At 40.2% G+C, this 11,226-nt stretch overlaps 1 protein-coding gene across 1 annotated transcript; it reads left to right on the top strand.

The window, feature by feature from the left end:
* The first annotated feature begins 2,037 nt into the window (after window positions 1–2,037).
* On the top strand, window positions 2,038–3,144 carry sstr1b (somatostatin receptor 1b). Its single transcript, XM_054601567.1, has one exon. The coding sequence runs from the start codon at window positions 2,038–2,040 to the stop codon at window positions 3,142–3,144; it is 1,107 nt and encodes a 368-aa protein (XP_054457542.1).
* The last annotated feature ends 8,082 nt before the right edge of the window (window positions 3,145–11,226 follow it).

The raw sequence follows: 11,226 nt of genomic DNA, 5'->3' as shown, positions 1-11,226 counted from the left end.
CAGTTTATGTCCACCATCAGTAATTATCTTTTGTAGGCTATGTCAGGACATTATGACCCTATCAGCATCAATAGATGTTGAATTGCCCAATTCTAGCAGCAGTCTCTAGTTACTGGACGTTCCTGTTCTACATAAATCAATGATTTGTGCGGGCGCCCCGCTGTGGCTGCAATTAGCAGCCTTCACAGAAATATTTACATCTTGCTAGATCCATCTGTGGCTACCTGTAGTTTATATGTATATGTATGTGTGTCTATATCTGCACAAAAAATGTATCTGGCATCGTATTTTTACCAATTGTGTTCGTTGAGAAAAGTTTTGAAGATAAACTTTATCATTATCATCTCACAAGATATGTTTGTTTCATTGTTCAGCGATCGCAGGTGATCGATTCCATGTCCAGTATAAAAAAAATAAAGCTGTACGCCAAATGTGCATATCCACACGGTCCTAGAGGCCTAACCACTAAACAGGAGAATTCATCTGTTTTGGGGTTATTTCGTGTGTGCCACACTCTAAAACTGTTTACCAATACTGATTTCCCATTGCCTTTAGGAAATCAGTATTGATACAGACAGCCTGTAGGGGAATATGAAAGATTTTGAGCCAGGGAAATAATACACACAGACACAGACAGAAATGTCTTCATGCTTTAAACATTGGTGTTTCAAGAAAGCCAATGCAGTGTGCAGGTTTTGTCAGGTATGTCTCCCTTGTACTATGATGTTTGTGCTTGGTGTTTGATGGTGGCAAACTAAGTGACAGTTCTTTGTTTTCTCACAGGTTTTCATATTTCAGGTCACGGAAAACGGGAGCTCAAAGTATCCCGAAGGGAAACTTCGGCAGGAACCTTATGATTTTACGGCACCCTGCAATGGCTGTGAGACTCAACGAGGCAATATGAGTGCCTAAGACGAGCAACATAACCTTTAAGTGAACACTTGATGCGATTTGACCTGCCGGAACGTGCTGTTCAAATCAACAGATGGAGTGTTTTGTATGTACTGTGTGTCCAAGTGGTCTTACCTTGCTTTTGATCAGAACTCTGCACCTACTACAATCTGGAACAGAAGAGCATAAGATGTCAACTCATGAATGAAAACGGAATGCTACACGATTGCCCACTAAGAATCCTGCAAGTCAGTGCGTATAGTAGTTACCCTTAAGAACAATTGCTGCATACCCTGTTTTTTTGTAGCTAAGAGGAAAATACGCTTCAAGTAACTTAGCTGGTCAGTGCTCCTCTGCGTCTGACACAAGACACGGGCAGAGTCACTGACGTAGTTTGAAGAGCTAGATAGTCCACACAGGGTGGGTTGGAGCGAAGGTGGATGGGTCAAAACAAAAAAGATTTTTGTCCAGGAGACCACTGTTCATTTCTGGTGTTGACATTTTGTAATGTCACTCGATAGTCAAGTGTGTTGTTTGTGTTGCTAGACACATGCGTAGTCCAGTTAACATTAACCATGTTTTTTTTTAACATCAAGTTGTTTTGTTGCCTAAACCTTACAACCTGTGAGTTCTTAATCAGCCAAGTTAATGTCAGACATTATAAAAGGACTCTCTCAATATCTCAAGATATTCTAAGAAAAACAAGGACTCCTACAGAATTAGCACTTTTTTGTAGTGATTAATTATTTAGTATTTAAAAAAACTTCATCTCCATTGACTCTTTCCAGAGTATCAGCACGTTCAGACGTTCTTTTAGATTACTACGCCAATCAGGAATCCCTGTCCACTCTCATAACTGCAGCCATTTGATAGACTTGGACTTGGGGTGAAAAGTGTTGACAAAGGTTGCTAAAACAGAATTGTTGAAAAAATAAGGATGTATTTCCATCATTGTCTAGACAAATGTATGGGGTCGGGGGGCACACCAACAACTGTTGATTAAGTGCATGTGCAGGGCTGGCTATTTGGTGATCTGTGGAATTACAAATTCCAAGAAGCTCAAAGTTTGACTTCACTTCAGCTCTTTATAGCTCCATCGGAGAGCATCATTCCAACTAAAAGTTAGCATACCCGGCAAAAGTGACTATGGATTTCAATGGGAGCCAGGACTTTGGGTCCTATCCAACAGGGCTGCCCTATAACACAAGCATGGACTATGAGGACTACTACCAGGAGCCTGACGCCAGTAAAATCATCATCCCATCCATCTATGCTCTTGTCTGCTGTGTAGGTCTTACTGGCAACGCCATGGTCATCTACGTAATTCTGAAATACGCCAAAATGAAAACAGCCACGAACATTTACATCCTCAACTTAGCGATTGCTGATGAGTTGTTCATGTTAAGTGTTCCCTTTCTGGCCACATCAGCTGCCGTCCGTCATTGGCCCTTCGGTTCGCTGATGTGTAGGTTGGTGCTGAGTGTAGATGGTATTAATATGTTTACATCAATCTTCTGCCTGACTGTGCTGAGTGTGGACCGATACATAGCAGTTGTCCATCCTATCAAGGCTGCCCGCTACCGCAGACCAACTGTCGCCAAAGTAGTCAATGTGTGCGTATGGGGGCTGTCACTTATAGTCATCCTGCCCATCATTATCTTCGCAGACACTGTCCCGGCGCAGGATGGTGGTGTGGACTGTAACTTCTTGTGGCCTGAATCGGCGTGGTCAGAAGCATTCGTGGTCTATACTTTCCTGCTTGGGTTTCTGCTGCCGGTCGGAGCCATCTGCTTATGCTACTGTTTAATGGTGGCCAGGATGCGAGCAGTGGGGCTTAAAGCAGGATGGCTTCAACGGCGGCGCTCAGAGAAGAAGATCACCCGCATGGTGCTGCTAGTCGTGGCCGTGTTCGTTCTCTGCTGGATGCCCTTCTACATCGTCCAACTTGTCAGCGTTTTCCACCGGCCCCCAGACCCAATGGTCACTCAGCTTTTTGTCATTCTCAGCTACGCCAACAGCGGAGCCAATCCTATCCTGTACGGCTTTGTGTCAGACAATTTCCGGCGTTCATTCCAGCGCATTGTGTGTTTCCGGTGGCTTGAGTCTGGGCTGGATGCAGAACAGGTGGATTACTGTGCTGTAGCTTTGAAGAGACAAGCAACGTGTAACCCTCTGGATTTTCCAAAGGACTGTATGGCTTCTGATATGGTGTTTCGCAATGGGACATATACTTCCCGTACAACCACAGTTTAACCAGAACCGGGCCTTAAGCAAGTAGCCACAACCTTATGGGGAGTTTTCCCAACTTGGAGTTATACAGGGGAGATTTATATTTAATTTGGATTCATATGTATGTGTTGTAAAAACTTAACTATGCGTGTTTCACATATATCACCATTTCTATGTAATTACCCCTGGAGTACACAAGTGTGCCATATTAAAATTGACTTGACAAACATTAACTCCTTAATGTCATAAGAATTTTGGGACACGGGCCACAAAGTTTAGAAACCTTGATGAACAACTAATTGATGAGCAGAAAATGCTGGCTGATAAGTTGAGAGAAAACTAAAACGTAAAGATGTATATAATTGTCAGGTTCCCACTAATTTTATGTTTTCAAGTGGGCAAGGATGTAAGTAAGTAAGTAAGTAAGTAAGTAAGTAAGTAAGTAAGTAAGTAAGTAAGTCAGTAAAATGTATTTATATAGCGCTTTTTATAGACAGAAGTCACAAAGTGCTTCACAGCAGCGGAATTGTGGACAAGAAAGAAAAACAAATCAATAAAAACAAAACATTAAACATGAAAGCGTATTAAGAAAGGTTCATAAGACAGTAAATACACAATAACATAAGTTAAAAGCAGACCTGGAGCATGAATTTTATCCAAAGGCTTTTCTAAAAAGGTACGTCTTAAGCTGGTCTTTAAATGAAATCACAGATTGAGCTAACCGTAGGTGTGCGAGCATTCCATAGATTTGGAGCTACTGCCTCAAAGGCACGGTCACCACGGGTCCTAAGGCGAGTGCGTGGGACAAAAAGCTAATTTAACTCGTATGACCGGAGAGTGCAGGCTGATAAATGGTGGTGAAGTAGCTCCGCTACATATGCAGGAGTCTGACCGTGTAATGATCTGTAAGTGAGGGTGAGAATTTAAAGTGTATCCTATATTCAACAGGGAGCCAGTGGAGAGATTTGAGAATGGGGGTGATGTGAGACCGTCTATTTGTCCTAGTCAGTAGTCTAGCGGCAGAATTCTGGATTGCCGGTAAACGGTTAGGAGCAGATGTACTGAGTGAGGAGAATAGGACGTTACAGTAGTCAATGCGGGAGGAAATTAATGCATGTATGAGCATCTCAGTTTACCAATATTTCTTAGGTGGAAAAAACAAGTTTTAGACAGCTGTTTAACATGGCGGTCAAAGGACAAGGATTTGTCAAAAATGACCCCTAGATTGTGCAGGTTGGAGTTGCCAGCAGAGCAGAGTGGACCAATACTCTGCTCGATCATAGGGAAAACTTCATCTGGTGCAATAACCAGAACCTTCGTCTTATCAGCATTTAGTTGTAGACAATTTTCAGCCGTCCAGTCCCTTATAGCTTTTAGACAGTCTAGAAGCCTAGAAAGCCTGACAGCCTCACTGGGTTTGAATGAAAGACGGAGTTGTAGATCATCCGCATAAAAATTATATGCCACATTATATGCATTTATAATCTGTCCCAAAGGTAACAAATATAAAGAAAATAACAAAGGGCCCAGGATTGAGCCCTGCGGTACACCACATGACAGTGTAGTGGTATCAGACACAAACTCTCCAGCAGAGACGGTAAAGCTTCTGTCAGTGAGGTAAGAGGAAAACCAGTCCAACACTATGCCAGATGTGCCTACCCAATTGCGTATTTCATGGGCTACAGTGTTGATTGCAGAGCTAAGGTCGAGAAGTACTATGACAGAACAATCACCTGTGTCAGAAGACATTAATAAGTCATTAGAAACCCTCAGGAGAGCGGTTTCAGTAGAGTGCCGTTTCCGAAACCCTGACTGGAACTTGTCATACATGTTGTGCCTCTCCAGTGCAGCAGTAAGTTGGTTGGCCACAAGATTTTTGAAAGAAAAAATAAGTTTTGATATTGGCCTGTAGTTCATGGGAAAAGCCAGATCTAGGTTGGTTTGCTTTAAAATAGGCTGGATAGTTGCATGCTTAAAATAGCAGGGGACGCTTCTGGTAGACAATGCGAATTAACAATAGATGTTACAGCAGGGCCAATAATTGGCAGAACTTTCAGAAGTAGAGAGGATGGTAAAGATGATAAATGTCAAGATGATGGCTTTGTTTTCTTAATTAAGGCCATCAGGTCTTGTAGGCTGATAGGCTGGAAGGACTATTCACTTGTGCTGTAAAGCACAAGGGAATGTAAGCACAGAGTGGTAATGCTTATAACCATTTTGATTCTGTTACGTGATTTATTGACAGCCCTACTCATTAAGAGGCTGCTTGGATACCCCATTAACTAATTGCAAATGTGAAATCCCATGGTCACTTGTGGTAATTGTTTATTTTCCGATACAGTCTAACAAAACCACCAAATGGAACACACAATCCCCAAATCTACAGTTCAGATATGTTTCAAAAAATTTAATTTATTATTATTTTTGGTTACAAAAACATTCAGGCAAGCAAAACAAAATTCCCACATAAAGAAAGTCTTAGCTGTTTTTATTCAGAAAATATTTCAAATTACTTCTACTTTTACAGTATTTTTTCCCCAACTCAGTCTTATTACAGTCAATGCAACTTAAAACTGAAGATGTTTTAAATGTAAAAGCCTGTACCATTAAAGCCAACATATTATACATTTTCATTTATCAAATTATTTATAAGTTATCATTACATTATTTTCAAACATATACATTCTCAAGTCATTTTAGTGTTATTCCAATTTAACAATGTTTGGATACTTTCAGATTAAGATTTCTTTTTAAGATTAATATAAGAATTCAAGAGCCTTTCATTTAATAAACAGTGATTTTGTTTAGAGCTCATATCAGAAAACCACAAATAATCAGTTCGTCTAAATAACATGGGCAAAACATAAGATGTGAGGAAATTTGGGTGCCAATTGGCTTTATATATAATCAGGATCTTAAACTAAATAGCTTATTAATTTACCTTTATCATTGCAATTTTTATAGAATGGCAACTTAATGGAACAGATTTTGTTCAAATGTCACCACATGTTGTTCAAAGCTCTTTATCAAACTTTAAATGTAATTGATCTTGTCTATCTTATAAGTAGTTGTAGCAGATTTGTTCAACACAAGGTTCAATTTAAAATGTTGACAAATTGATGTTTAAGGGGAAAGACAACCAAGCTTAATTTCATAGAATGCTAGTGTGCTAGTTTTACTATCCAGTAATATGAATGATTTAATGGTTAAAAAAAACAAAAAAAACCACACATGGGTGTGGGTGGTGTACTGGGTTGGCCCTTGATATCACAGAGACAAGAGAAAGGTTAAATTATTAGTAGGTTAGTTTCTCCAGGCTTTTAAATGATGTTTGAATGTTCTTTGTCAATTCTGTATTTGCTGTTTCTATATTTGTTAATTGTTCGTTGGTGGATCCGTTTGAATTTGAGGTTTGTCAGAGTTGTTCCGCTGAAAAAAAATGTATATGTTGAGTTCATGTTTTTAAATTACAAAGGCTCACAAAATTAACTTTCTTATGTGATCTTTTTCATTTTTTGTTTTGCAGAGTCTAAAAAAGGTTTGATATATATATATATATATATATATATATATATATATATATATATATATATATATAAATGATTATGCCTTCAAACATAAGTGCTAAAAAATATGTGGGATCAAAAACTCTTACTTCGTAAAAAAAAGAAAAATCCTGTAACACTTCTACTCATTTCATTTTCAATGTTTCTGAACATTCAGCAGGCAAACATGACACTAATATACATTTATTTACTTATTTGTATACTTGGAGGAAGTCAGGAGATGTTATTGACCCTCAAAGGCCACATGGCGACGAGGTTGGGATGAATGAATTGGTCAACAAAACTTGTAGCTTGTAGTACATATAATGTAATAACTTCTTAAAAATTGAATACAATTTGCACATAACCTAATCACAAATGTAATAAAACCCAATATCATAACTTGAAAAATAATGTAAACAAATGTCCTGTCTCATATTGTAATACCATATTACATTATTGGGAACTACATTTTCAGGTGGGGCTTTTTTAAAACTTTAAATGTTCTTAAGTTTTAAGGTCAATGTTTTTTTTCCATTTCAAATTTGATTTAAAACCCCTTTTGAATGTAGGCATAAACTCAGGGAGGCAAAGGAGATACTTAATCCAATAGTGATAAATGACAACATGTCATGGAGATTAAATCACGGTTTTGCCTTCAAAGACTGCTTTTGCAACGTTAGCCATCTTCTGCAGCTTTTGTGATCTTGTGACAGTGTCTAATCTACAGTTCACTGTGGTCTAATGGATTCATTTATTATGGCCAAAGCCACCACTGAGGCAAGGACTCAAAAGCACGGCCCAAGACCAGGAAAGTTGCAAAACAGCAATCGCAGAAAAGCAGAGTTAAAAACCAGGTAACCAAGATCACAGTGAGAAATTGCTAAACCATTAAACACAGAGGGACTAGACCAACTGGCACAGACAAAGGGAGTCCACACACTAAATACTCCAGAGAGGGGGCGGGGTAATTGGGAACAGGTGAAGCTGATCAGGGCCGGTGAAGGTAATCACATTGGCCGGAAACAGACAAGGGCAGGAAGGGAAGTTATCTGAAATGAAAGGGAGCGGTGAGACATCAAAATTACAGAAGCGGAGAGACATCAAAACTACAGAAATGTGAAAACAAATAAAACATAACTAAGTTGACGAGGTGTTACAGAACCTTCGATCAATCAGCATGGGTATGGATGGGTACATTATTGTATTTATAGGGTTTTTTGTTTACTGAAACACTGCCTGACAACTTACCTCTTGCCATCAGTTGTAAATATAATTCTACATGAAGCCTAGAGTTTAGATTTTTAAACATGAAATAAGTGTCAAATGTTAAAGTTTTCAATAGGCAAACATGACACTTACATGCATTTATTTACTATATTGTATACTTGCTCACTTTACATATACATTTATCAAAATGATTACATTAGAGAAAAATTACATTATCGGTAAAAATATATATTTACAATTACAGTCCGGACTTTTAATTACATTGTCAGTCAAGTCTATTATATTATTAGTTTATATTACATTTTTGATCAGGTTAAGTGAAAAGATGAATGCAGTTTCAGTAAATTCTTACATCATTGATACTACATGTCTAACTTTAACACTGAGATTTAAATAGCCCCAAAGACACAAGTAAGAAGGCATCAGCAGCACAGCTCCCTGGTATCCACACAAATTGATGAGATCGTTGCATTATAAACAAAACTCTGTAAGCAGAAAAAAAAATTGTTGTACAAATGATCATGACTATGACACATGAAACAATATACACAATTTGTAATTCTAAAAAGTTATCTCTTTAGTGAACTAACCTACTGTGATCAAAACATATAGTTTGACATATTTTCACATATTTTCAAAGTTGTGGTAAGTCTTGCATGCTGGATGTGCTAAGGTAGGTAGGCATGTCTGATTATTATGGGCTCTAAGACCATCACTGAGGAACTTTTACACCACGTGTCCTAAGCTATTTATTTTGTAACGCATTTATTTTGTTATGCATCTCTTTTGTTACACGTTTCTGTAGATGTTTCTTTTATAACATGTTTCTTTTGGCATTCTATTTCTTCTGTCACACATTTCCTTTAAACCATGTTTCTTTTGGCGTTTTGTTAGTACAAAGTAAATTTTGTACTGTGTTACTTTTGTACCATGTTACTTTTGTTAAGCATTTCTTTTGTACAAAGTTTATTTAGGCGATTCTTTTGTTCTGTTTACTTTGTGACACGTTTCTTTTGTAGCACGTTTCTTCTGGCATTTTGTTATTTCCAAATGACTTTTTCTACCACTTTCACTTTCATAAAATGACATTGAAGTTTACACATGAAGTATAAACAGAAGTTCAAGAATGTTTCAACCTCAGTGAAAAATATGTGCTTTTCCAAGGCTTTATGAGTCTGCTTCATAAAGGAGAATGACTGGAGGAAACAGAGAAAGCATTTCTGGTGACTTGAAACTCAAGAATAGCAACACCTTTTTGTATAACAAAAGAGCCAAATGTCTTTCGTTATGTAATTGACAAAAAGTTGTCGACAAGATAAATTAAACTCATTGACTAAAACTAAGCCATTTAGATAGTGATTATACATTACCATTTAGCATCTAAATTACAAACGTTTGCCATTTGACTCAGCTGTAAAAGATTATCAATAGAAATTACCCTTGTTGTTCGCTTTATGTTTATCAACGCAATTCATGTTTTATTTCAACAATTCTCCCCGAGGACACCAGAGAGTTCGTCAACGCCTGCCCGATCTGCAACCAGCACAAACCCTCTCACCAAGCTCCGGCTGGTCTCCTGCGTCCTCTTCCAGTACCCATTGTCCTTGGTCACACATCTCCCTGGACTTCGTCACCGGGTTGCCCACATCCGAAGGCAACACCGCCATCCTGACGGTGGTTGACCGGTTCAGCAAAATGGCCCACTTCATCCCTCTGCCTAAACTCCCATCTGCCAAAGAGACAGCCGAACTCATCTCCATCCACGTCTTCCGCCTACATGGGATTCCGGTCGGCGTCGTCTCTGACCGGGGTCCCCAGTTCACCTCCATCTTCTGGAGGGAATTCTGCACACTGTTGGGGGCCACCGTAAGGCTGTCCTCTGGGTTCCATCCACAGTCCAACGGCCAAACAGAGAAGAAGAACCAGGAGATGGAGACCGCCCTCCGATGTCTGGTCTCCCGGAATCCTGCCTCCTGGTCCCGCCAGCTGATGTGGGTGGAGTACGCGCACAAACACCCTGACCAGCTCCGCCACCGGCCTGTCTCCTTTTCAGTGCGCCTATGGCTTCCAACCTCCTCTGTTCCCCGCACTGGAGAAGGAGGTTTCCTGCCCCTCAGTCCAGACCTTCATCCGCCGCTGCCGTCAGACCTGGACGAAAGCCCGAACAGCCCTGCTTCGAGGTCGAGAAAGTGATCAACCCAGCGGCAGTAAGGCTCAAGCTCCCCAGGTCCATGCGCATCCATCCCACGTTCCACGTCTCCAGGGTGAAACCAGTCAGGGAGAGCCCCTTGATGCCGGTGGCTCCTCCTCCACCGCCTCATCGAAGGAGGACCTGTATACACCATCCATCGCCTGCTTCGCTCTCGTCGCTGGGGTCGGGGTATCCAATACCTGGTGGACTGGGAGGGATACGGTCCTGAGGAGAGGTCGTGGGTTCCAGCTCGTCACATCTGTGATCCTCGACTCATTGTTGCTTTCCATCGACAGCACCCGGACCAGCCCTCCAGGAGAAAGACCCCTGCCAGAGACACTCAAGAGGCTCCTGAGTCAGACAGTGAGGCCTCGTCGTCCGGGCCCGACGGCGAATATAAAGAAATCCGGAACCTCTGGGTTTTGTTCTAGAAGTAAGTAAACCTAATTTAAATCCCCCTGGATTTCTTCCTACGCCTAGATAAGGACAGTTGTTTTATTTAAAAACGATCTAATATAACACAATGTCCCATAAGCCTTAGACATGAGGCTAGTACACCAGAGGCTATCACGGATGTGACGTCATGAAGTTCTAGTGTAAGTTTATAGGAAGTCTATACTCTCGTATGCTTAGTCTCGTAGTCTATTTCTCATACATCTGCCATTCTCACCTCACGCATGCTCACTCATGATTTCCTTGCTGTCATTGCTTCGGGGCTTTCAATCATGATATCAGCTGTTTAAATCAGCTGGTCGACTTCAATCCAATAGCACAGCGACACAATTACATCGTTAGCCTATCATCTTGCTGCTGTCTCTTTTAAATATGATTGTCTCTCTACCTCCAACAGATGTCATGACGAACACGTTTATCTTTTTGATGTAGATTACATTTTCTGCAGAATACAGTGGTTCCACATTACTCTGAAAGTATAGTGGAGTTCTGTAGATATGCCACATACTTTTTAAATCTGCAGCACAGCATACAGGAACATGGCTCATGTCACCACAGGGATAATATCCTGTCAAGCTTAATGACAAGGGAACAAGAACAGAACAGTGAGTTCCTCTGGCATATAAATGATATAGTATCTATGGAGAAAACATTGCCTTTGTTAACAGCAGCGCGGCAAAACTCCCA

Source organism: Anoplopoma fimbria, chromosome 7 (genome assembly GCF_027596085.1).
Source record: "Anoplopoma fimbria isolate UVic2021 breed Golden Eagle Sablefish chromosome 7, Afim_UVic_2022, whole genome shotgun sequence".
NCBI classification, from domain to species: domain Eukaryota; kingdom Metazoa; phylum Chordata; class Actinopteri; order Perciformes; family Anoplopomatidae; genus Anoplopoma; species Anoplopoma fimbria.
The sequence above is the reverse complement of the archived record's forward strand: the minus strand, read 5'-3'. Positions and strand labels throughout refer to the sequence as shown.